The sequence below is a fragment of the Hemicordylus capensis genome, chromosome 1 (assembly GCF_027244095.1).
Source record: "Hemicordylus capensis ecotype Gifberg chromosome 1, rHemCap1.1.pri, whole genome shotgun sequence".
Classification (NCBI taxonomy): domain Eukaryota; kingdom Metazoa; phylum Chordata; class Lepidosauria; order Squamata; family Cordylidae; genus Hemicordylus; species Hemicordylus capensis.
Window position 1 is genome coordinate 73,870,160 of NC_069657.1, and position 27,898 is coordinate 73,898,057.

The 27,898-nt window shown below is 43.5% G+C and overlaps 1 protein-coding gene across 1 annotated transcript in view; it reads right to left on the bottom strand.

Moving 5' to 3' along the window:
- Nucleotides 1–27,898, bottom strand: part of LOC128352626 (cytosolic phospholipase A2 epsilon-like) — an 84,364-nt gene that overhangs the window by 12,368 nt on the left and 44,098 nt on the right. Inside the window, exons 9-18 of the mRNA XM_053313282.1 lie at nucleotides 26,381–26,444; nucleotides 24,686–24,852; nucleotides 21,902–21,985; nucleotides 21,161–21,198; nucleotides 20,505–20,640; nucleotides 18,175–18,311; nucleotides 14,011–14,233; nucleotides 10,137–10,251; nucleotides 8,719–8,856; nucleotides 7,262–7,369 (exon numbers count right to left, since the gene is read on the bottom strand). Of these exons, the coding sequence (XP_053169257.1) occupies nucleotides 7,262–7,369; nucleotides 8,719–8,856; nucleotides 10,137–10,251; nucleotides 14,011–14,233; nucleotides 18,175–18,311; nucleotides 20,505–20,640; nucleotides 21,161–21,198; nucleotides 21,902–21,985; nucleotides 24,686–24,852; nucleotides 26,381–26,444 (1,210 nt within the window). The remainder of the gene's footprint in view (nucleotides 1–7,261; nucleotides 7,370–8,718; nucleotides 8,857–10,136; nucleotides 10,252–14,010; nucleotides 14,234–18,174; nucleotides 18,312–20,504; nucleotides 20,641–21,160; nucleotides 21,199–21,901; nucleotides 21,986–24,685; nucleotides 24,853–26,380; nucleotides 26,445–27,898) is intronic.

Below are 27,898 nucleotides of genomic sequence, written 5' to 3' on the forward strand. Positions count from 1 at the left end.
GAATATATCAAACACTGATAAGCTTACTGTAGAAAACGCTCTCCCACAGCCAGCTGCTGAGATAGATTTACATAAACAAAACGTGCTGATCATCTAGGTAGAACTTTTGAACAGTCTCCAAAACAACAGTCTAATTTCCTCTCTGATGATTTGGCAAAGGAGATGTAGCAGGGAATTAATGGAATTAGTGGGAATTTGCTTAGCCTCAAACAAGCCGTGTCTACAGTTCATGCACTAGTGAGCCCTCTTGCAAAAGATGGCCAACACCAAGCTGAGTGTAAGTTAACTGACATCTCTGGAACTACAACTCCTGATCAAATGGAGGTTGCAGTGCAACAAGACCTATTTGCCTTAACTAATGTCACCTTCGATAAGGATTTAATAGACTTCTTGAACTTGTAATATATACAGATGGATTCCTTTACTGAATGCCTTGCCACGCCAGAGGATGTGACTGTTAATGAGCAGATAAATGAGGGAGAAGGTTTTTTTAAAAAATCTGTTGAGCTGTTGGAGAGGAGCTCTATGAATAAAGCAGAGCATTCAATGAAATTACAAATGGAGACCATGAGCCAATTGAGCCAGGAGATAAAAAGTGTGGATGGGTCTGTTGCAGAAGTATACAACCCCACAGCCCAGCAGTTGGGGCACAGCTCAAGACTCAGGATGGAAAGTCCACAGGAAGAACCTTGGCTTCTGATTCACTAGATATTTCCGCTAGATTCCTTGTAAATCATAATCCACAGACAGGGGAAGCTTCAGAGACCAATATAAATTGCTCCATCCCTGAAGATTCTGAGAATTTCCTGCTTGCTCCTTTGTGGAACTGCAAAGTTGACTCCCATGCCATTTACAATGCTTTCTTGGAGTCCAATTTACAAGACTAAGTCTTCAGATCAATAAATGTGTTAGGCGAGTGTTCTGGAGGATATTTCCCATATCTCTTCCCTGGTCTATGAAGCCTCCCAAAGCCCATCATACCTTCAACACATACAGAAAATATTTACTTCATCAAGCCATGATTGGGTTGGCCTGCTAAACTCAACTTCCTTGCAGGAGAACTCAATTGACTGCCAACAGTCTCTGGTATGCTCCCATTTTGGTGCTCTGGCTCCACCAGTACTTACCCTGCTGGATTCTCAGCAGCTGCCCTCTGACCTACGTTTGAATAAAAGCAAAGAATTTTTATTGATTCCTCAAGATCTCTTACAACCTGACTTGGAGGAAACCACCCCAAATCTTATGACAGATCTCCAATGGTCCCTATTGATTGACATTCAGCACAATATGGCTCTCTCAAGTTTATTTCTTGGAACATTTCCAGGTGGCCTTCCAAAATTACAGATCCCTCCTTTAATGATTACATAGGACTTCTTGATATTGTTATGTTGCAAGAGACATGGATGTGTGGGAAGATATTGGCTGAAGGTTTAATCTCATTCGCATTGGAGGTGGCTGAGGGGAGAGGGAGGAGTAGACTTAAGGGTGAATTGGTTATTCTGTTTCCACAAAATTACAGGCTAATGTTAAGCACTTAGATCCATGTGGGCAAATTGCCTCAGCATGTTTAGTTAACCTTGATTGATTAAGTGCCATCAAGTCAGTGTCGACTCTTAGCGACCACATAGATAGATTCTCTCCAGGATAATCTGTCCAGTTAACTTCATAATATTAGTCATAATATTCTGTCTATAAATTTATATCTCCCTGCCCCCATTTACCCTACAATCTCAGGCCCAGGAACAATAACTAGCATTAGAAGAGTATATCTCTGAACTGTTGCGGACCTTCCTCAATGTCTTGGTAGTCGTGGCAGGTGACTTCAATGCTAGAACTGATCCTAATAATGAGCTGCTATATGCACATTTTAATGCTGTCCTCCTATGATCATTTTGAGAATGATCTCAAAACAGTGGTGCATCAGCTGGTAACCTCCAGGTTGCATTACTGCAATGCGCTCTGTGTGGGGCTGCCTTTGTACGTAGTCCGTAACAGTTGTGTGGGGTAGTGTTGGAAAACTGGTGTAAAACTTGAGCCCACATTTTACAAATGCACTATATGTCCAAGCTGGTTGGACATGTCCAAAAACTTCACTCACTCACACTATTTACATAGTATGTCATCAGTAAGAATGATTTTGTTATCATACGAAATGTTAAGGAGCCCTCGCACCCCTCTAGGGATGGCCCTGGCCACATATGAATGGGAGACTAGAAGCGTGAGCAATGTAAGATATTCCCCTCACGGGACAGAGCCGCTCTAGGAAGAGCAGAAGGTTTCAAGTTCCCTCCCTGGCTTCTCCAAGATAGGGCTGAGAGAGATTCATGCCTGCAACCTTGGAGAAGCCACTGCCAGTCTGTGAAGACAATACTGAGCTAGATAGACCAATGGTCTGGCTCAGTATATGTCAGCTTCCTGTGTTCCTATGACAGGGGCAATTTCAGAGGCCAGCAGGGGGGAGGCCCCTCTGGAGTTCCCCTGTGGCTGTGCTAGTGACCCCCCAAAGGGGTAAGTGAATTTAAATTTTTTTAAAAAAAAATACCTGCAAACACCCCTGTACAACCGGGTTTGTCCGGTCTGGTGCTGAACTAAACCAGAGGGTGTTCAATCCAGTGCCAGACCATCAAACAGAAAAGGTATGTTTGCACACGCCTTATAGGCTAAAGAATCAATCCATCAGCACCTTTGGGATATTGCGCTTCAAAAGGACAGAACGCAAACTACATACTGTGTGGTTGTAGGAAAGCCCAGACAAACCTTATCCCCGGCTAATTATATTTATACAAACTTATTTTCCCTAAGTTCCACCATGCCTTTACTTTGGCCCATTTAAATGTGTTACCTTCAGCTATTTTGGGGGGTAGATTTTGCCATATGCCATATTTCCAACGGCTCTGCCCCTACCGCTCAGGCATGTTTGAGTCAGTGGGGCATGTATTATTGTATTGTGTATTTTATATAGTTATATGCTCTCTTTTTATTGACCCAATTCTGTTACATTATTCAGGCATGCCAGACAACTTTTATGTAAATTTTCTCCTTTGTGACTCGTATGCCAAGATTACCTACTGTGTGGCCAAATTTTGCGCCACTCTTTGTAACATCAGGAAACAAATAGTTAACCCTTATGTTATGTAAGGTACATGTCTTACTCTGGTGGTGAGTTGGTACTTTAGTATTATTCAGCATTATTATTCATTATTATTTAATATCAGAGCATTTTAAGTTATGTTGCCTGTAACTGTTGATTATTGTAATTGCTGGGTGGTTGTGGACTATAATAAATGACAATGGATGATGTTGATGGACCATCACCATATTGACCAGTGAGCATCATCTGGTAGCATGAGACTTGTGTGAGGATGGTCCTCTTGTGGATGGAAAACTGACAGGAACCACTGCTGTAAGGGACACATCCGGAGGCGTGCCAGTGATAGGATGCAAGTAGTGGAAGCCATAAACCCCAGCATCTTTTGTATAGACTGTGCTGGGTGACTGTTGGAGGCTAGGATTCTGTGGGTCATGGCCCTGATGTCAACCATCCTCTGTGATAACAGAGAAGCCAGCATATCCTGAGAGTCTTGCCTAAGAACTCTATAGTCCATGTAGGTGTTAACTTTGACTTTTCCCAATTGACACATAGGAATATAGGAAGCTGCCATATACTGAGTCAGACCATAGGTCCATCTAGCTCAGTATTGTCTACACAGACTGGCAGCGGATTCTCCAAGGTTGCAGGCAGGAATCTCTCTCAGCCCTATCTTGGAGATGCCAGGGAGGGAACTTGGAACCTAGGTGCTCTTCCCAGAGAGGCTCCATCCCCTAAGGGGAATATCTAACAGTGCTCACACATCAAGTCTCCCTTTCATATGCAACCAGGGTGGACCCTGCTTAGCTAAGGGGGCAAGTCGTGCTTGCTACCACAAGATCAGCTCTCCTCTCCTAGATTCCACAAAAACTGCACAGTCTTTGGAGGAGGTGGTATATAAGAAGTTTCAATAAATAAATAAATTCTAGGAATTAGACCTGGGAAGTTCTGCATATGAAACAGATGCTATTCCACTAAGCAACATTCCTTCTGAGAGGGATGTGGTCACATGCTCTGTAAATGAATTATGGCCTAACTCTAATTAGAATACATTATGCTCAGAAAACCAAAAGTTGCACAGAGCTGTGCTATTCATGTGTTTTACGCAATGCATCCATTACAGTTTGTTCAAAATAGATCCATTACTGGTTAATCTATTATTGGCTATTGTAGTATATTACTTAATTAGCCAATGTAGTAATGGTCAGAGAACACTGGCTGACATGTCATGCTTGCTACCACAAGACCAGCTCTCCTCTCCTAGGGGAATCTCTTACAGTGCTCACACATCAGTCTTCCATTCATATGCAACCGGGGTGGATCCTGCTTAGCTATGGGGACAAGTCATGCTTGCTCCCATAAGACCAGCCCTCCTCTAGATATATAGACCCAAATGGTCTACGAGTGTGAGTGTAATTTGAATATGCTGCTGCAATTTCTCTTGCAACACCGGTCATCCAAATACGGAACTAGACAAATGGCCTGCTGACAAAGTTGTGCTACCACTATGGCTATGCACTAGGTGAAGACTATTGGGGCTGTGGACAGGCCAAAGGGCAAAACTTTCCATTGGTAAACCCTCCTCCCAATAAAGAAACAAAGATACTTCCTGTGGTGTGGCCTGATCGAAATATGAAGGTATGTGTCTTTCAAGTCTATCGCAAACCAATTGTTGTTAAACAAGAGTTGTGGGATTTGGCTCAGAGTAGTCATCCAGAAATGTTTGGAATGTAAGAAACTTTTGAGGCTGCAAAGATCTATGATGGGCCTCAAGCCCCCACGTTTCTTCGGGATTGTGAAGTAACGCGAGTAAAATCCTACTGCAGTATCGCTGTGTACTGCTTGGATTGCACCCTTCCTGAGAAGTGATTACCAGGTTCCCAAAAAGGGTGGCAGTGTGTGTGGAACTCTACTGCATGCCCCATACACACAATGGTCAACACCCATTGGTCCATAGTGATGTCTTGCCATGCATCTGCATAAGGGAGGAGTCTTGAGCTGGACAGTGTGTCACGTTCTCTTATTATAGGCTGCCTTGGATTTTGGAGTGGTCTTCTGAGATGGAGTAGATAGCTTGTGGAAGGAACTATAAGTTTGGAATCTGTTCCTTCATTGTTCCTGGTGGTGGAATGTCTGATATGAAGACCTCTGCTGTGATCGTTGTGTCCACTGACATTGCTTATTTGGCCTCTGCTGGAAAAACTGGATCCCCATAGACTTTGTTGTAGTTTTCAGCTTGTGGATTCTCCCTAATGTATCATCCATCTCTTTGCCTAGCAGATTGTCCCCATTAAATGGGAGATCTTCAATCCACACCTTCACTTCTGGTGCAAGAGAGGTCAACTTTAGCCATGCATGCCTGCGTAATGCAACAGCTGCTGCCATTGTTCGAAAACCACAGTCCGCCTCATGGTATGCTGAGTGCAGTTGTTGCTTAGTAGTCTGAAAGCCCTTGGAAAGGAAGGTCATGGCTGCCTCCTTCTGCTCTGATGGAAGTTGCTGGATAAACGGCCCAAGCTTCTCCAAAAGAAAATGTGTGTAACAGGCCATGCACCCTTGATAATTTGATATGCACACCTGTAAGCTTGCATTAGCATATGTGTGCTTTCCAAAAGAGTCCAGCTTCTTACCAACTGGGTCGAACGGCGCAGATAACAGCTTTTGCTTTGAACTATGCTATGAGGACTCTACCACTATTGAATTAGGCTTTGGATAAAGAAACAAATAGGATGCTTCAGTCTGGTGAACTCTGTAAATGTTTTCCAGCTTCTTAGTAGTAGGTTGAATGGGCACTGGTTTAGTACAGGCAGAAGATGACTTGATAAGGAGAAAGTCAGGGTCCGCTGCCTCAAGCTTTAACTGCTGTGTCTCTAAACCGGGGGCTGATGCCATTCGCTGTATTTGCTCAGTATAAAGTATGTAGTTTTCTGATATTGATTGCCCTTTATCACTATCTTGTGAGTCCTGTGGCCCAAGAGAATCTGGAGACATATCAGGATCTTTGGGATTAGAGGAGACAGTGTCTAATTCTGACTCAGAGTCAGAGTCAGGTGCTGCTGGCACCATAGAGGAATCTGGTTTGTCATGCTGAACAATTTCAGGTGGCTTTGCAAGTTTGCACGCTTTCCCTGTCTCTGAGCCTAATTATGTGCTTGTCCCCATAGTATCTCTCGCATTTACAGTATTCATCAGGATCACAAGGCTTGGTACTGGAGTGCTCAGTGTCCTCTGAATCTGAATCTCCCAGTCTGCTCCACCCTCATATTCCAGATCGGAATCCTGCTGTTCCTCCTCCAATTCCTGTGCACTGACTGGCATCGGAAAGGTCGCTACAGAGACTGTGGCATGTTCTTTTCCTTGTGGTGCATTTTTGCCTCTGTGCCTTTCGACTGTGCTTGCTCAGCTTTGCCCTAGAGGTCGAGAGTTTTGGCACCGAGAGAAGGGCGAGAAGGCGGGGCAGGGGAAAGACGTTGGAAACAAAAATGCAAAACCAGAAAGGCAGATATAACAAGAAGGTAGAGAAAGGGATTCCCTTAGAGAATTTTAGAGAATTCCCCAGGGATTCTCAAAACACCTAAAATAACAGAGGGACAAATTCAGTTCGCTCTCTCTCTCTTTCAACTAAAAACAGCTCTGCTCACAGGAAAAAAACTACAGCAGAAGGTCAGAAGAAGAATGAGGGAGGCAACATCTGAGGGACTGTATATGTCACCAAGGGGGTGGCGCTACCACCAAAAGGTTTGTCACGTCTAGAAGTTACCCAAGGTAGGTCTGCGCAGGCACAGATATCCACAGTGTGGAGGACAATAGGATCACTAACAAGAATGCACCCTGACTCTAAGAAGTAGGAGATTGGCTTAGTTCTCCATCTAGGAAAGCTAAAGGCAGGGAAGCAGAGCCTGAGAGGAATAGTCTGAGCCTGGAGGTATTTAGGACCTCATTTCATCCTTGGCCCTTATCAGAGCAAGTTGCTCACTGGGAACTATCCAGGGTTCAACAACCTTGATTGCCTTGTCTTGCCTTGCCTTCCCAATTTTGGGACAGAACAGGGGAAAAGCTAAGATAGGGTTTCAGTTTTCTCTTGAAAATAAACCATCTCCAACATTCATAGCACACAGGAGCCTTTCAGGGTAATTCAACAAGAGGGGGAGCAATGTTCCAAACATGACTGACCAATATCAACCATTCTGTCTCTTGTCCACCGATGCCAAAAGTCCTCTGAACAGTCTGCTAAATATAAGGCATCCAGCATATTCAGGGAAAATATATTGCTCCACATGCCTGGGAAGCAGAGAAAATGCAACAAACAAGTCTGATATCAAATTTTAGAAGCATTTTAAACCAACATTCATGCAATGGAAACAAGTTTCCACTTTATGGACAAGTTTCTTTTAAATGTATTATTTTGCAATTAAAATATGTTATTGTTGACTAATTGTTTAAAAATATGTACACCTCACCTTTCCATTTTATAAATATTTATACTGCACATTCCCATTTTATATAAAGTACTTAAGGTGGCTAAAACAGCATAAACATTAAAATACACTGGCTGACATCCTAATGAAGCATGTGTGCTTTGAGGAATTGCGAAGGCATGAAGGGAGCCTGGCACAACTCTGCCTTTCCCTCTGCGCACAAACACTGTGTCACCAGAGCTATTAGACTTGCAAGCACAACTCACTCTCTAGAAGGGCTCGGCAAGACTGGAAGCACATCACTCAGCAACGTGCTTCCATTCTTGCAGAGCCCTTTGAGAACATGAGCAGTGCTCAGTTTAACAGCTCTGGCACATGAGTGTGCACATAGGGGGAAAGGGGGAGTTTTGCAAGGGCTCCAATAAAGGGTGTGCAATTTGATTTGACCTCAAATTTATTCGGGTTGAATCAGGGATAATTCGCAAATCCAGTCCTGAATCAAATCACCTTCAAAATAGAGAGCCCAATTCGGAGTCAAGGAGAAACACTGCTGATTTGCCCTGAATCGATTTGAGTGATTCAAATACCATTTTGAGGCCTGTTTTAATGGGGAAATGGGGCCTCAAAATGGCACTTTTTCCCGGGGAGAGCAAGTCTATGAATTGGGATTGGTGGGTAGACCAGCCCTCCACTCCAGACTTGGCACACCACCCTGCCTCAGAGGATTGGTTTACCCAGGCTGGTCTACCTGCTGATCTCAATTGGTAGACCAGCTCTCCCCAGAAAAATGGCACTATTTTGAGGCCCCCTTTTCCCAGAAAAACAGGCTTCAAAATGGCAGTCAAATCACTTGAATTAATTTGTGTGATTTAAGATTGATTTGCCAAAGCAACCGGCTCAAAAACGTGAATGAATTCAGGTTTTTGTGATTTAATTTGAGCTCAAATTCAATTTGAGCTCAAATTGAATGGTGACAATTGATTCATGCACACCCCTAGCTCCCATCACACCCCTCACAGCCCTTCAAAGCACACATTCTTCCTTAGTTAGGATGTCAGCCACTAATTGTAGGAACTTAATCTTACTCTTCCATCATTTATGAATGAAATTGAGAGCGCAGTTAAATTTTCCTTATCCTGGTAGTAAAGACTCAGATTTCATTTCAAGAGATTTAAACTATAAACAGTATAGACTTTATTTTAGGTAAGCCACCTTGTAGGAAACAAAGCCGAGATTCCGGGATTTTCTTCATCAAACGACCCATGAAGAATTCACTTCCAAAATCTTCTGCATTAATGAAAGCTCCATATTTCAGGAACCCTACTTCATAGGGTGTAAATTCCACCCACTCTGCAAATAGTCATATACAAATAATGTCATCTAAAAATGTGATCATTCAAGCAGCAGAGAAAAAAGGTAATAAGCCTCTAGGCAGTGCATGAAACTAACCACTTCTCCCAATGTGTTCTACCTGAATGTGGCTTTGTACATCATGGCTCTCTCATGAAATGCCTCTAGCATAACTTATGTGAAAGCTACTGCATTTGGCAGCCATGATGTATACATGTCAACTGCCCAGTCATATGTTAAATTTAAATTTTAATGTGTTTGTTTTATCTATTATGATTTTATCTTCTTATGAATTTAAAATTTGTTATGTTTTATGTTTTTAATTCTGTACACCGCCTAGAGCTATCAGGTCTGACAATAGCTACAGCCAGAGAGCCATGGAGCACCCACTTCTTCTGTCCCACTCCAAGTGTCCCAGACCTCCTCCTTGCAGTAGCAGAGAGGAACAAGACTACAGCTGCAAGTTCCTTGTTGAGCTCTACTGATGCAAGAAGAAGCTGGACATTGTGGGAAGGTGAGCAAGCAGGCAGGTCCTCATGCAAAAGCACTGAGCGAGGAATAAGAAGGAGGATCTTTTGTGGATTGCGGTAGTACTTGTGAGAACCAAAAGCTACCACCACTACCTCCAAAGAAGCTCCTGGTAAGACAGAGATGCTATTTTTTAAAGTTATGTTAAAGTTTTGCAAAATATATTCAAAATGTTTAAGCTTTTATCTAGTGATGGCCATTGGTTTTAAGCTGCCTGATTCTACATCCAGGTTGCACAGAGGGGTGGGCGGGGGAGACTGGTGAAAATCCTTCCCACCCGCACGAGCATCCACACTTCACTAGCACGGTCACTAACACAGCACAGCTGCTTTTGGAAGCTGCACAAGCACACTGTTAGCGAGGATGCCAGCCACTGACTGGCAGCACCTCTCTAGGATTTCAGGCAAGGGTCTTTCCCAGCCCTACCTAGAGATGCCAGGGATTGAATCTGGGACCTTCTGCATGCAACACGTGTTCTATCACTGAGCTATGGCCCATCCTAAAGACAGGAAATACATGATTTACTAAAGTAAAAATAAAATAGACATATATATTATCTTGACAAAAGTATAGCAATGTTATACAAATACAATAGAAATAGAATAGAATAGAAAAGTCATCTGTGAGTCATTTTCAAGAAGATTTAGTGTGTATTTAAAGAAAAATGTCTGTTAAAAGCCTCCCACCTAGCAGACAGACAGCCTCAAAATAAGAGTTTATTTAACTGATATACTCTTTTTAAAACATCTTACCCTTAAAATCTAGAGTGCTATATTTTTCTCTGACATGAAGAGCTAAGTAGATGGGGAGTGGGTTCTGGCCAAGATTAACTGCCTTTCGTTGATCTGAGAGCTTGTTGGGATCTGGCTGTTAACAGAAAAACATGACACAGAAAGAAATGTCAGAAACACCTGTCATATACTAATCAATTTCCTTTGATTCAGTTCACATTTTTCAGAATAACCTCATTTTTATATGTCAAGAAATATCTCGCACTGCACCACTGGTTGATAGTACAGTATATTTCTATGAGATTTTGAATGAGTCTTCATGTTTATGTTGTAATAAAATCCATTGCATCATTGCTTTCTTCTTCTTTTTAACATGTTGGCATTTTATTTCTAATTATATGAATCCAGGGAGATATATTTGCACTGTATTATGCCATTTATACTTTATATGACAAGAAATATTTCTTCAGGCTTGTAGGCAGAAATTGTATGGTGTGGGGGCCTAGTGGGGTAAGGAATAAAAGCAGAATAGCTGGAACATAAATATAGGTAGCGTAATACTTTTTTAAATGCTCAAGGGGGCTGTTTTAAATTGTATTAAACATATATGTAATTTAAGAATTGCTCAGAACATTGGAAAGTGGGAGCAAGTTTACTTCTTAGTAAGCAACTGGGTTGAATACTATCTGCATAAGTAAAAGGGCTGGAGGCTTACTTGTTTTTCGTGAAAACTGGACATTCAAAGGGCGACCTGGAATATGGCAGAACCAGGGAGGAGGGCCAAAATCCCCATCCATGCATACAGCTCTGTACTGCTTGGGTGGGTGGATCCTTTTTAGAGTAAGGCTCATGAAGACACAGAGTCTATTCACATGTGCATGCAAAACCAGGCTAAGGAAGCCCAGCCCGGTTTTGCACGTGCATGTGTGCTGCCAGGATCGGACCTGATCCCAGCGGCACCACAGCAGCAAACCCACCTATGGAGCCTCCCTCTAAAATGAGGTTAAGAGAGCAAGCGCTCGCCAACAGCCATGGCTAGCAGACTCGGGGAGGGAACGGGAGATCCCGATAATGCACTGCGCACCCAGGCCACTGGGTATGGGAGCTCTGGGGGAGTAAGGCGGGGCAGGTTCCTGGCACCACAACCCTCAGAGCTACCGGCAGCAGCCAGTGCTCTTCTGGGCGGGCAATCCTCCAGCCCAAGGAAAGTGAACTGCTCACGTGCAGGGAAGGAAACTCTTCAGGGCTCCTCCCCACTAACCCCTGCTCACTTGGCAAAGAGGCACCTTTTAACGTGGTGATTCTCTTTTATTTAGCAGGGGGAGAGTAACTGGCCCTATCCACCCCCCAGTACAGTACCTCCAGTGACTGTTGCTGGTGTCTATCTTATTTTTCTTTTTAGTTTGTGAGCCCTTTGGGGACAGAGATCCATCTTTTTTATTCATTCATTCATTCTCTGTGTAAACTGCCCTGAGCCATTTTTGGAAGGGCAGTATAGAAATCGAATAAATAAATAATAATTACATAACCCTATTGCCCTTTCTCACTGGTTGCGAGAAAGGGCTTACAGTCTCCTCCACTCTCTCTAAGCTACTTGTTGGAGGGCCAAAGGCCACCTCCAGCCTCAAAGGCAGGATGCCTCTGAGTACCAGTTGCAGGGGAGTAACAGCAGGAGAGAGGGCACACCCTCAACTCCTGTCTGTGGGCTTCCCAGTGGCATCTGGTGGGCCACTGTTCGAAACAGGATGCTGGACTAGATGGGCCTTGGGCCTGATCCAGCAGGGCTGTTCTTATGAGCTATTTTTAGGTAATAACATAAGAATAGCCCTGCTGGATCAGGCACAAGGCCCATCTAGTCCAACATCCTGTTTCACACAGTGACCCACCAAAGCCCACAGGCAAGAGGGATGTGCATGCCCTCTCTCCTGCTGTTGCTCCCCTGCAACTGGTATTGAGAGGCATTGTGCCTCTGAGGCTGGAGATGGCCCACAGCCACCAGACTAGTAGCCATTGATAGACCTGTCCACCATGAATCTGTCTGAGCCCCTTTTAAAGCCATCCAAGCTGGTGGCCATCAGCACATCCCATGGCAAAGAATTCCATAGATTAATTACGCACTGTGTGAAAAACACAGTGCATAATTAATTATGCGCTGAGTGGATAATTCTCCACTCACATATATGCTGAATTGGGTCACATTATGGTCACTGCTACCCAATGGTTCTGCAACTCTAATAATTTTATTTATAAAATAAATAAAAATAAAATAAAATAAAAACTCTGACATCTTGCACCAAGTCCTGGGCACCACTCAGGATTAAGTCCAAGGTCACCATCCCTCTGGTTGGTTCCATGACTAACTGTTCTAAGGTACCTTCATTTAGCACGTCGAGAAATTTAGCCTCTCTGTCATTACCTCAATGTGAATTTACCCAGTCTATGTGTGGGTTGTTGAAGTCACCCATTATTACTGCCCTCTCTCTGACGCCTCTCTTATCTGTTTCTGCAGCTCCAGGTCACTCTCAGTGCTTTCATCCAGTGGGCGATAGCAAGTCATAAGAACATAAGACCAGCCCTGCTGGATCAGGTCCAAGGCCCATCTAGTCCAGCATCCTGTTTCACACAGTGGGCCTCCAGATGCCGCTGGAAGCCACTAGTTACTAGGAACACATTTCCTTTCAGTCCTCATAATGTTACCCATAATGATTCTGTGGCGGACTCTGGTCTACCTAGGTTTTCTAGCTTATTGGAATCTACCCCTTATTTGAAATACAATGCCACTCCTCCCCCAATCGAACACAGGAGTGATTTGTTTTGTCTCCAAATCACCCGAATCAGCAAGATTCAGGTACAAATCGATTTGTACCTGAATCAATTTGCACATCCCTACTATATACCAATGCCAGAAGCCCCTGAGCCAAGATGGGTGAGCTGGAGTATTTGGTTACTAATGAAAACATAGATATAGTGGGTGTAACAGAAACCTGATGGAATGATGAGAACCAGTGGGACAAGATTATTCCAGGATATAAACTCTATAGAAGGGACAGGGAGGGGAGAATTTATTTTTCTCATTCATTCATTTATTCATTCATTCATTCGATTCTACTTGGGATGGCTTTGGAAAATCAAGGTCAAGTTGGTAGGTCATTATTATGCAATCTGTGAGCCAATAGGCTTGTTCATACAATCTCCAGTAAGGTTGACGAAGTACTCAGCCTGGGTGAGAAAGCTGGGTATGCTTCCAATTTTCAGCCATGTGCTTGCAAATGATCATGTGTGAGGCAGCAGCTGGTAGGAAGCTTTCCTCATACCTTGGTAAAATGCTGGGGACATAATCTGTGTAGAGCATGCTTGCCTTACCCAGCTGCTGCTTCCTACACAAACATTCTCCCCACCTCCTACCTTAACATTTGCAAGCACATAACTGAAAATCGGGAGTATGCCTGGCTCTCCTACCCAGCCTAGGCACTTTTCCAACCCTGCTGGCAGTCATGTATTTTGCAATGGCAACAATGCTGAATTACAATAGGGATGATCCAGCTTCCATGCTCCATCCATGTTCTTCATCAAATCCATGTTTTCTGGGTGGCCTTGGATACACCCTTCTCTCTCTAAGCCTAATGGATCACAAATAATTGGTATGAAATGCCATTTGAGATCCTTGAAGGGAATGCAGGGTGCAAATAAACGATTTCATCAATAAACAAATAGTTGTTTTGCTGTATTTTAACTAATTATAATGGGATTTTTTTTCCTGATCTCAACTCTTCATAGTGGGGTGTGATATAAATTTAAAGAAACAAATAGTAGCAAACATCTTTTGTTCCCTCTTGGGGTTGAATCCTTCCATAAAGATCATGTAATGTTTTTTAAAAATGCATATATACTGTACCTCATCATGAAGCATAGATTCAAGAACGAGTCCCCAGAAATCTGTAAAAGACAACTTGTGACCTTCAAGGTGTCTCTGCCATATTTCTTTTTCATAATATTTTAAGTGCTCCAGAGAAAAACAACTCAATTTATTTTTCATTACTTGTCTCCGAGCATCACTGATCAACCCTTCCAAATCATTTTGTGACCAACGTGCGTCTTCATATAACTTTATCATAGTCCTAGGAAGAGGAATTTTAAAGGGGGAAAGGGAGAATATAATGTAAATCGGCCAATAACTTCACATGAATACAAAAGGCAATAGTGATAACCTACCACAGTGATAACCTACCACAGTGTTTGTATAACTGCTCAATAAACCAGCTATACCATTTCCCTACTAAGCAGTGAGCAGAATTTTACCACACAATGAATCAAAAATCCAGAGAATAAGGGAGGTGATGACATTCTCCTTACTACTTTGCACACTATCTTTCTACACCACTTTTGTGCGTGTGTGTGCGCGCGTGTGTGTGTGCGCACGTGTGTGTGTGTGTGTGTGTGTGTGTAAACTAGATGTCATGTCCACAAAAGAACCCCAGCTCTGACAATATATTTGAAAGTTTCTAAAGATTCCTAAGTAGTGTAATAGCTCCCTCCCTAACTGGTCAGTCTTCAAAATGGTTGTTATGGGCACATCCAGACCAGGGAACTTGTTGCCTTGTATTTCATTTCCATTTTTTGTTACACACACACACAAACACACACTTCCATTTCCTATTTCTTGCAGACTCATTTTTTTTATTTCTTTTTTTTATTATTCAAGTTCAATATGAGTAATCACACTCATACATCTCCTAATAAATTAGTTTTGGCATGCCCAAAAAAGAGCAACCCCCTGGCACCCTTAATGGCTCTGGCACCCCCAGAGCCCTGTGGTTGTCTTTGGTATATATAGTAGCAGTGGGGATTTGAACTAGCAACCTTCTGCTTGTTAGTCAAGCATTTCCCCGCTGCACCACTTAAGGTGAGCTTCTGCTAAAAAGGGGGGAGAGTGTATGGGTGACATAGCACACATTTAGTACAAAACGTATTTTTATCTTTTTAAAGGGGGAGGTTCTTATAACAAAAGAATGGGAGGAGAACAGGAGATTTCTGTCAAGAAAGCTTTGCTCCTCTTTCATGATGTACAAGCCTTCACAGGATTGTACAGTGCACAAACCAACTGAAAGTGGAGTGCTAAACAGTGACAGATCACAGGATGCTTGTGGAATACAGTACTACCTACTATGACTATCCATAGCAATGTGGGCAGTGGGCCGGGGCACCGTTATGCACAAACCTGGGGCCCAGGTCCATGTTGTGCCCATTCTCCTTCCCCAAAGGAAAATAGGGTCCCTTTTATATTTCTGGAATGGCTTGTCCTAGAGTTCTGAAATTTAGCACAGATGTAGGACAGGTTAACAGGATTGAACTGAACTCTCTCTTTGGACAATCATTCCACTCCCTTGTGAAGGATTCTGTCCTTTGTCTTCATTTAAAAAAAGTGCAACATGCCACCACCACCCCACTTTTGCTCAGCCCTTTACATTTCCAGAATGGCTGGGCTTACCATTCTAAAATTGGGTACACATGTAGTCCAGATGGCAGGACTCTGTATTTTTATTTCAAGGAAATTGGTCAATCCTTTGGTTTTTAATGATTGTTTCTCTTCTGCAGTAAAACTACCAGAAAAGGTTAGGGGTGTGCATTTCGTTTTGGATACAAAACGTTTTGTGCCCAAAAAAGGCCGTTTTGGCTGTTTTGTAGCCAAAACAAAACACCCAATGCTCAAAACAGAATATTTTGTAGCCGGAAAAAAAAGTCCCTGTTTTGGATACAGAACGTTTTGTTGTTTCGGCTGTTTTGGAACTCAATTTTGCAATCATGAAAAGTCTTTCTCCTTCAATCTCCATTTTGAGTTTTGACATCTGTTTGAATTTCCAGCCCTTCCAGCCTGTAGATTGGCCAGCAAAAGCATGGGCTGATCTGCTGGCAACTATTTATCTATCTATCTATCTATCTATCTATCTATCTATCTATCTATCTATTCAATTTCTATACCGCCCTTCTAAAAATTGCTTCCTTATTTCTTTTAAGGAAATTTAAGGGTAAAATTTACCCCCATTGGCCAGTGGGGCAGTGTGCATTTACCCTCATTGGCCACAGTGTGCACACTGCGTGGGGCAGTGTGCATTTCACTGTTGTTGTTTCACACTGTTGTGTGTAGATCAATTGCATTTCGGGGGGGCGGGATGTGGAAGTGCATGACCTTTGGAAATCTGCCTGATTCTTTGCAAAACTCTGCTGTTGTAGTTGATGTGTGATGCTGAGGTTATTTGGGGTGGATTTGGGCAGAAAAGGAGCTATGGGAGCAGAAGAGTGGGTCAGGTGGTAGTGCCCCAATGGGTGCCTGTTGCCACCCAGATTCCAAAGGAATTGGGGAAAGAGCTGGTTTTTAAAAAATTTCTGAAGTTTACATGTCTTTGGAGCAGTTTCAGGGCAGACAGGGGGCCTGACGGGCAAAACAGTGGGTTGGGTGGCAGTGCCCCAAGGGGTGCCTGCCACAACCCAGATTCCAAAGGAATAGGGCAAAGGGCTGATTTCTTAGGAATTGTTGAAGTTTATGTTCTTCAAGGTTTTTTCCCCCATAGGGAATAACGGAGGTTTCAGCAGACCCATAACTCCACCTGGGGCTCACTGGGGTGGTCGGGAGCGAGTGGTGGTGTAGTGCACATAGGGGGCCAACCATCCCCATGGGTTGCTAACCCATAGGGTGCTGGGTTCTGTTATTTCTGAGGTATTCTGAGTGTAGATTCTCTGGTAGCATAAGAGATTTTCAATGACAAACCATGAATCCACTCTCATATGCTACCAGAGAATCTACACTCAAAACATCTCAGAAACAACAGAACCCAGTACCCCATGGGTTAGCAACCTATTGGGGTGGTGGGCACCCTATGTGCTCTGCACCACCACTCGCTCTGGGCCACCCTGGTGCCCCCCAAGTGCAGTTATGGGGCTGCTGAAACCTCCATCATTCCCAATGGGAAAGATGCATAAACTCCATTAAATCTTTAAATATCAGCACTCTGCCCAATTCCTATGAAATAATTCTGGCAACTTCCTTGCCCCCACTGGGCACTACCACCCACCCTGCTCTGCTTTGGGCCACCCCTTCCCCGCCCTGCCCCCCGACGTGAAGCTATACTTTTGCTGAAACCTCCATTATTCCCAATGGGAAAAATCTTAAACTACAAAAATTCACCAAAAATCAGCCCTTTGCCCAGTTCCTCTGAAATTTGGGTGATAGCTTCCACCCATTGGGCACTTCCACCCCCACCCACTTGTTTTTCCCCGGGGTAGTTTATTAAATCCAAAATGTTTCAGATTCGGATTTTGGAATTTCAAATAAAGAACCCAACTGAGGTGTTTCGGATTGGCTGATTTCAAACAAAGAACAAAATGGGGGTGTTTTGGATTCAGGTAAAAAACAAAACAGAAAAACAAACAAAACGCACAACCCTAGAAAAGGTTATCTCTACTCATACTTCACATCTAGTGAAAGTGGAACTAATTATTACATCTGAATAAACAAACAACCTTTTTTTAAAAAAACAAAGTTTCTATGCTCAAATTGGTTTGTGATCCAAAAGGTCTGCATAAAAACTGTGAAGCAAGGGGCACGTATTGTGGTTTTATTTTATTTTTCCTTACAAATGCACTATATGTCCAAGTTGGTTTTGTGTTTGAACTGTGGAGCAAGGGACATGTGTTGTGTCTCACTTACTTTGTGAATGGTCAAAAAGCTATGTGAATCCACTGGTGCATAGTCTCTTTCTTTTTTCTTTTTTCAAGCAAATACACTCTGGCCCAGATGTATGGATCCTTTGGAGGTTGTGTAGTCTCACCCCACCTTCCAAATGCACTTGGCCCAGATCTGTGATTATGTGCTGAAGTGTGTGTGTGTATAGATAGATAGATAGATAGATAGATAGATAGATAGATAGATAGATAGATAGATAGATAGATAGCGGGGAGGCTTAAGGTCCAGGGTCCAAAATTATCTAGCTGTACCACGGATGGCAGAGAGGAAACTCTGTCTCTAGATATGTCCTCATAGCTTCATTCATGTTGTCCTTACCATGTTGTGCCAGATAAGCCTGTGATATATGAAAAGCAATCCAAGAGATTCAGTTTCTGGAGACCTAATAGGCTTCCGTAAAAAGCCGTCATGGATCTTATGCCACCTGCTGTTGTCATTGCGGCTACTACTGGAATCTGAACAAACAAAGGTGTAAAATTCAAATAAGCATGGCTCTATTCAGTATTACAGTATTGTTTTTAAAAGTTTAACCAAAAAGACCATTTTGAAATATAAATACATTTTAAAATGATGCACTAAATGTTTTGTACCCATGTTCTTCCCACATGTGTTCAAAATATCTAGTCAAAAGATACTAGCCCGAATATCACCCAGACTATAGTTTCTCATGTAACCCTGGCAGTACACAAGACACAGGCAGGGATGTGGGACTGGGGGTGGGGGGAAGAAGCCCAGCAGGAGGAGGGAGAAAGAGTCCCTGCTTGCCATTGCTGCTCAGTTTCTGTCACTAGTTACTGCCAAGAATTAGTCTCTCCCAGTCCCCGCCCCCTGCCTGCCCTCTCGTCCCTGATGGCAAAATATTCCACAGACCATATAATTTACAGCAGTTTATATTACCCAGCAATAATTTGGGATGCGGTAGCACTGGGTTCATCCAACTGGCTTTGGCTAAAATCACATCTAGCCCCGGTACATACTTAATTTGTGCACCGTGGTGTAAAAAGTGGCAATCCAACCCAGACACCGGTCATGTCACCACCCTATATTACAGTCCTTCCAAAATATAGCACACATTACTGTAAATATATAATCCAACTGGAAAATTGAAGTACTTCTTAAATGTTTCAGAAATTAGGGGTGCCTGCTACTTTAAAGGTTGAGAAATACTGACCCCAAGCGAGCCCATAGACAGCATGACAAATATGTGTATGAAGAATATGTTTTATGTACTGTATTCAGGCCAACCCTCAGTGTTGCAAGACATTTTTCTGTTTTCCCCCCGCACATTCAATGTCTAATGGCACAGCGGGGAAATGACTTAGGGACATAGGAAACTGCCATATACAGACCATTGGTCTGTCTAGCTCAGTATTGTCTTCACAGATCGATTATCAAGCCAGAGGTTACTGGTTCAAATCCCTGCTTGTATGTTTCCCAGACCATGGGGAAAACCTATATTGGGCATCAGTGATACAGGAAGATGCTGAAAGGCATCATCTCACACTGGGCGGAAGGAGGCAATGGTAAACCCCTCCTGTATTCTACCAAAGACAGCCACAGGGCTCTGTGGTTGCCAGGAGCCGACACCGACTCAATGGCACACTTTACTTACTTTATCAAGTTAAAATAGAGGTAGTGGCAGTGGGAGAGCATGGGTGGCCCATGTTCTCACAGGCAGCCCTCCTGTGGTGGTGATGGCAGGGACGCTCTACCCCAGTGGCCCCTGACAGCAATTATGGTGGAGGCATGATGGAGGAAGCCTCCCCACATCAAGCAACATTAGGGTAGGGATGTGCGCGAACCGGTCCGGAGGCCATCATAGAGGCCTCTGAACTGGTTCAAACGTGACCGAGGGGCTTCTTTAACAGTGGGGGGGTTGCACTTACCCCTCCCACTGCTTTCCCCCCACCGGCGCTCCATTTTTATTAAATGTTTTTGGGGCGGCAGCATTCCTCCCTGCCGCCCCTGCCCCCGTTGTAGGCCAGAAATACCGGAAGTACCGATCACGCATGCACCCACCGCCGCGCGCACACCCGCCGCGCACGTCACACGTTGCATGCATGTCATGCACGCAACATGTGCAATTCAGAAAAACAGAATCCCCCCCCTAATGCCAGCGGGGGGAAAGCGGGGGGAGGGGTAAGTGCAAACCCCCCGCCCTTAAAGGGAGACCCGCGCTGACACCAGACTGCACCCTCCATGGTTCCGTGCACATCCTTTGGTCCAGCTGGCTCTGTCCCCAAACAGCTGGGAAGCAGCAGCAGACTCTAGGAGCACCCCTGCTGCATTGGAGATGGGCAGCATGGCAACACCGTAGAGAACTGCACAGAAGTGGGTGGGTGGTGAAGTGGCCAGCAGGCAAAGAGAAGGGAGCAAGGTGGTCCCTTGGCAGGACAAGATGGCTCTGGAGGCAGGGCAGCAGGGGGTTTTCAGAGCCGTCTACCTTATTGTAGCTGTGCCTCTGAGTAGAGTTCACATATTATAGTGCAAAATTGGGGGGGGGGGCAGGGCATATGCTACATAGGGAGTTGGCCCTCCAACTCCTGGTCTAGGAGTACAAAATGAATGAATGTGGGTGAGTACGGACACCTATGCATTCTGTCACCACAACCTTTTCTATGCTTCTTCAGTTGCTCTCGAAGTCATACCTCATCCTCTTGCAGATCTTCTTCTAGATGAAGAACCTGTTTCAGAGCAGCAGCAACATATCTTTTGCGCTTACAGATGAATTCCTGCTCCTCTGGACATATACCAAATCCCAAGCGCATATCTAGGTCTTTCTGGCTAAATGATAAAGGCTCATATCATAAATCTGAGCAACTAAATAAGCATTGTATATGCTTTATGATTTGAATTAATTCCAGGACATAATACATAAGTATGAGCAAATGAAATAGTGAACATGATAAAATAAATGAACCTATTCCCATGCAAATCCACTACAACATACTGGACTGAAAAAACCTAATTTAACCTAATTTTGGCAGATATTTTTCAGCTTTGCTTTATAACATAATATCTGGAGCTGAATCCCCACTTCTGCCCAGTTAACTACCCACCCCCCACATCAGCATTCTGTACACAGATTCCCATGAGTGACCAAGAAATAGGATCTTGAAGGCTTTCAACGAATTTTATCCTGGATTCATAGGGAGGGGATGATAAAGCTAGTTATCTGTTACTTTTTAGGCTGTTAAAGATGCAAACAAATGCTCTCAAATTAATTTTTAAAAAACAGTCAATATAAAAATAGAACTTGAACTGCAAAGTCAAATACACATAAACAAGGAAAGATGCTTACCACCAGTTCCCTGTCGTCGCAAATATTTCATATGCTTTGTCCTAAAAAATATGAATTTTATTATCATTGATTTCCAAATCATTTCTAAAATGCCATAATCTGAAAAGCAATTTTGCTTGTTTTCTCCCTTATTAGTCCAATCTGACAACAATAATCAGTTGTGAATTCGATATTCCCAATGGGTTGGTTTGCAATTTTTCAGATTCACATCTTCATTCATTCAGGTTACATTCAGACTTCTGCTAGTTTGAATCATATCTCTGTGCCCCGGCACATATCAAATCTGCACAATCCACAGTGCACTCTGTACATGTGCTGCATCTGTGTGAACTGCATTTGCCCCAATCTAGTGGCTTTTTCCAGGCACAGGAATTCTGATACGCAGACAAAATTCCCACTGTGCAGAATGGCTTCTCCATTCATTTCAATTGAGAGTCAAATCTGCATGCATATTCCATTGGACACATGGGTCAAGTTCCCCCACTGAAAATAATAGGAAGCCACAGACACTTCTAAGCACATACAGATCTCTGGATTGAGGAGATCATCTGTAATCTAGCGAAGTCAATTACCAATCCACATTGTGCACCTGTAAATTTAGTTGTATTGCTTTGTATATTATACATTGTTTTGACTGTCAGTCCGGGAGTAGAGAAGCAGAATAGATAAGCTAAAGAACAACCCAACATACAATATAACAGAACATGTACCAGTTCATAAATATTGCTAGCAACCAGAACTCACGTTTGCTATTCCTACTCTTCCTTCCATAGGAAGTTGATTCAAAGGCAAAATTAGAGAGTCCTTTATCCCTTTATCTGAGGGCGACTGAAAGGGAAAAAACAAATTATCACAACACAAAATTGTTTAAAAACCAGTGGCTTATGCTCAGTGGTTGACACATCCTACAGCATAACTCAGGTGGTTCAGAACCACCCACCAGGGACGGAGCCCCACTGCGTGGCGGGGGGGTCAAAGAACCCAGGTTGCTGTGCTCAGGGGCTGCACCTGGTGCCTCAGCCACACCCCCAGCATATGATGTCAGATGCAGGGTGCGTGACCACTTTACCAAATGGGGCCGCGCACCCGTTTGCAAGTAAACTTCAGCCAACGCTGCATTTGCTGAGAGGCAGGGAATGCCTCTCCCTGTTTGCAAACGCGGAGAGGTATGTTCCCAGCCAGGCTAGGAGCCCAGAGCTGGCTGAAGCTTTTAAAAAATGGAGCCACACAGCAACTTGGATGTGTGTTTGATGCCTGCAACTGTGCAGGTGCTTCTGAAGAGCCTGTATTATGCTGCAGGATATGTCAGCCAGTGTTTTCTGACCATCACTACATTGACTGGCTAATTAAGTAATGTACTACAATAGCCAATAATAGATTAACCAGTAATGGATCTATTTTGAACAAACTGTAATGGATGCATTGTGTAAAACACACAACTTGTGTGTGCAACCTTTGGTTTTCGGTGCATAATGTATTCTAATTAGAGTTAGGCCATAATTCATTTACAGAGCATGTGAACACATCCCTCTCAGAAGAAATTTTGCTTAGTGGAATAGCATCTGTTTCATATGCAGAACTTCCCAGGTCTAATTCCTGGAATTTATTTATTTATTTATTGAAACTTCTTATATACCGCCTCCTCCAAAGACTCTACAGTCTTTGTGGAATCTAGGAGAGGAGAGCTGATCTTGTGGTAGCAAGCATGACTTGTCCCCTTAGCTAAGCAGGGTCCCCCTGGTTGCATATGAAAGGGAGACTTGATGTGTGAGCACTGTTAGATATTCCCCTTAGGGGATGGAGCCACTCTGGGAAGAGCACCAAGGTTCCAAGTTCCCTCCCTGGCATCTCCAAGATAGGGCTGAGAGAGATTCCTGCCTGCAGCCTTGGAGAAGCTGCTGCCAGTAGACAATACTGAGCTAGATGGACCTATGGTCTGACTCAGTATATGGCAGCTTCCTGTGTTCCTATGTACAGATAAGGTTGGGAAAGTTTCCATCTGAAACCCTGAAGAACTGCTACCAGTCAGTCATGTTTCGAGATCAGCTTCTTATGTAAGTCCAGCTGCTGTAGGTTAAATAAGGAAGCTGCCTTATACCAAGTGGGACCATTGGTCCATCCAGCTTAGTATTGTCTAACATGGACCAACAGTGGCTTCTTCAAAGCATCAGGCAGGAATCTTTCCCAGTTCAACCTGGAGATGCCAGGGATTGAATTTGAGACCTTCTGCATGCAGAGCAGATGCTCCATCCCCTTGTTCCATTCATTTCAATGCGACTTAGCTGGACAGGGGTCTTTGAGTGTTGCACCAGCTGACAGGTAATTGGGAGCAAGCACAGAACGTTTAGGTCCTCTGAACATGGGCAGAAATGTGCAATCCTCATGTTTGTGGACCAGACTACATGTTACAACAAGCCCATGATTGGGCCTTTGTGCTAGGCTTCGTTTCCTATTAAACAGCAGCCATGGGAGGCCCAATTCAGATTGGGACCAAAGAATGACATCATGATGGAAGTCCCATTTAAATAAATAGGACAACATAGTTATGACTAACTTGTCCTTTTGATTTCAATGGGACTTCCATTGAGTTATTTAGTTAAGTTGTCAACCACAGTATACAGGGAGGAGGCTTTAACCTTCCCTGCCATGGTCCTGGTCTGTTTCCCCACACAGCTGCTATTTAATCTGTAATCTGAGCTCATAATCGGCCTTCTGGAGAGAGCCCTTAAAACCTATCTGTTTGGCCCGGACTTCCAGGGTTTTTAAACTGTTGTAAATATTCGACCTGGTTCTCCAGGGTTTTTAACTGTTTAAATGTTATTGTATTATGTTGTTGTTAACCTCCCAGAGATGAACGTTTGGGGCAGTGTACAAATTTGACAAATAAATAAATAAATAAATAAATGTTTTAACTGTTAATTGGTTTTATGCTGCTTTTATAGTTTTGATTTTAGTTGTTAATTGATTTTAATAGTTTTTATTTTGATATAAACTGCCCTGAGCAATTTTTGGAAGGGCGGTATATAAATTGAATAAATAAATAAATAATGAATTTAGGAGAAGAAAGCAAGAATGCAAGGCCAATCAAAATTTTGTCTGGCCCTCGGGGTTTGCTATCTACACACAGAAACTCTTAACTCACACTTTAAAACAATAAAGAAACAAATTACAAAATCCATGTGGTTGCACAGAAAAAAACTGAGAATATGTAACCTAGAGGTGAAGCTTTCTGCAAACATAGATATGGGTATGGCAGGATAGGGGTGGATCTTCAGTGTTTAGGGGTGTGGCTTCACTGTTTCACTCAATACTTGCCCCTTCCCTGCGGTTTCTATTACAGCCCAGCTATCCCCAAGTCTTCAGAGCTCTATTGTCCTACCCAACATCAACTCTAATCCTCCCAGAAAAAATCCAAATTCCTTGGAAATCTGGACCATGGAAACCCGAATAGCATGCCATTTGATTAACATGTGCCATTTATTCTTGTGAAGAGCACCCTGGTCCTGGAAATAAGTGACAATTACTCACACAAATGGAACTTCTCTTCTTCGGTAATATAACCTCCAATTCTGGATTACAGTGCTTGACATAATGGAACACTGCAAAATTTGGGGGGAGGTGCCTGCTATGAGAGTCCAGTAAAATTTCCTGAGATTCTTCATCAGATCCTGCCACATTGAATGTGAAGCTTCGCTCTGAATGCAGGTTAGAGAATATAAACAGAACTTCAGTATTAATTATTCAGAAGTACATCATTATTTATAATGGTTAACATCCAGACTAGACTTGTGTTAGTGTAAATGTGCTAGCATAAGGATGTAGTGCACCATAACTGAATGAAGTCTGTACCAGACTAGTTCTTATGCAACCTGTTTTGCAGCCTGATACTGTAGGTTAGGTTACTGTAGATTACTGTAAGGTACGTTAGGCTGGGTAGATGGCCTGGGCTTCCATTTTTTCCAATGGAAGGAGCTCTTCATGGCTGCCTAGAAGCAGTTTTCAGTCATTCCACAGCAGCCCCACCGTCGTACACAGTTGAGGCTGCCTTTCAAATTGTGCACAGTCCCAGTGGGTCCTTAATGTTGCTGGATGGCTGCCTGTCTTGCCATCCAATGACTTACCCAAAGTCACCTCATAAACTTAATGGCTGGGTGATGATTTGAACCCAGGTCTGTGCAATCTAAATCCATTCTATTGGCTCTCATTTACAAGTTCAGATTATATGATGAACAGAAGAGAAGTACACGGTGTCCAAGAACTATCCAGACTGGTGGGTGGGGGGACTGGCATGCAAAGCAGTGGGTATCCAAGGCAGGAGGACTAGGGATGTGTGAGCCGGCTCCGTTTGAACTGCGATTCGACTCTCCAGATTCCTCTTTACAAGTATACCCCCGCACCGGCCTGCAAACAGGTTTGATGGCCCAGTTCATGCAAATGGCCAGTGTGCATGCGTAGAGGCCAAACAAATGGCCTTCATGCATGCGCTGAGGCCCGAAATGGGCTGAAGAAGGCCCAAACTGGCATGAATTGGGCACTAAGTGGACCCAGGCCAGCACTGAACACTCAGGGAGAGGCTGACATGGGTTGGGGGAACCGTCGCATGGCCTCCACCGTGGCCTCAACGGCCACTGTGAGTAAATGTTTCTAGCCCTCTTTACTGAGCAGTAGGAGCTTCGAACTGGGCCCAAGCCGGTTCAGCCAGTTCTGCTTGACCTAGAACCAAACCAGAACCGGTTCAGTTTGAGGTTGAACCTTTCAAACCAAGCCAGTTTGAGTGCGAGCCAGCTCAAGCTGGCTCGCACACCTCTACCCTGGGCTCATAGTACCTTGAATGTTAGGGGCTGAGTCTGCAAATGAACGTTTTAAAACCTGTGAGTGAATGAGGCCACTGTGAGTGAACATTTCTAATCCTCTTTACTGCACAGTAGTGGCTTTGAACCGGGCCCTAGCCAGTTCAGCCAATTCTTCTCAACCTAGAACCGAACCAGACCTGGTTCCGTTCAAGTTCAAGCCCTTTGAACTGCTGGCTCAATATTGAGCTGGCTCACACACCCCTACCCTGGGCTCATAGCATCTTCAATGTCAGGGACTGAGACTGTGCGCACAACTCTAATCTCTCCCTCCGTCAATATAATGCATTCATTTCTATATTAACTGAATGACTGTACAGAGATACACACTATGTACAATGCAGAAAATCCAGATATAAAAAACCCATCTTACTTCTGTGTGTCTTTCTTTTTTGTCTTCCAGCCACCTCTACTTTTAAGCATGAAAGTTCCCGAGACTGCAAAAGAAAAAGAGAACGCATATTATCTTCCTCTTTCTACATATAACACTGCTGTTCTCATACCATGGATTACCACCTGGCAATGCCCTGCATTATAAATTGCTGAAACCTCTTCTCTGTCTGTTGTATGCTATTTTCATTGACACTGCAATATCATTCACTGTTTCAAAGGGGAGCAGGTGTTTCTGTCCTTCCAGTTAAAGAACTACTAGAAAATTATCTTCAAGTTCAAAATAAACTTCAACCACAGTGTGTGAAATGGCAGGCTCTATACTGTGTACTCCTTTAGTGTTCCTATACCTGGACTTATGTACGTAATCACATACAACAGAGACAAGGTGCATCCACCCCCATTTAGACTTTCACAGGGCAATGCTCCCAGGTAAGTGTGTACAGTGTTGCAGCCCAAATTTCTAGAGACCCAGGAAAGGAAGGCTGCCAAAACCTGAAGAGTGGAAGCTCTAGGAACTCACAACAGCAAAAGAATTTAAGAAAAACAAAAGGGACAACTATTTACTAAGGACAAATACAAAAAGTGCTTTGAGAACCCTAATTAACATCTGTCTCACTCTTCCCTACTGTAACTTAGAGTCTTGTTGCAAGTAACAGCAAAGTTTAGGTGCCATTATATGCTGATGTATTGAGACCTAAAACTCAAACACTTTCCACTTAAGGGTCAGATGAGATGTGAAAATAAATGCACATAAATACAAGGCATGCTTACAATTTGAACTGCCTCTTCTTACTCAAAGAACAGCCAAGGGGGTCAGATCCTGGTCAGGGCCACAGTGCAGAGGGAGGAGTGGTTATTATTTGTGTATGTATGTATGTATGTATTCTATTTTCATACCGCCCTTCCGAGCTGGCTCAGGGCGGTTTACAATTTTTTAAAAAAATTCCCCCACACTTGTTGCCTTCAAAAAATTTCCTCTTGAACTAGCTACTTGACCTGAAAAAGCTAAGTCATTGGTTGGCATGATATGCAGCCTTAAGAGGGTGGAGCAAGAGTTTTGTCTTTGCAAGTAGTCAAAAAGCTAAGTTCAGGTGAGGTTTATCTTGCAAGCACTGCACACGTGGAGGGGGAGAGAATTTTCACTCCCCTCCCCACAAAAGCCCTTTACATTATTAGGAATATGTCCCTGTGGGCTATGCAGCCCTCAAGGACATATTCCTGCCAACAAAAAAGGGTTTTACAACCATGAGACAATTGCTTCTTCACCCCCTCCCTGCACACTGTAGGGGTATGCACAAAACCAGAAAACCCAATTCAGTTCAAGTAGAACCAGATTCAAACCAAACCAGGTACGGTATGGTTCAGTACACACTAGAGCCAGGCCTGGTCTGGCTCTAGTCTAAACTGGTTCAGACCAGACTCGGGGTGGGGAGGATTTAAACCAAAAAATGGTGGACCTACCACCATTGCGGGGCTTCAGGGGTGCTGCTGTGGCCAC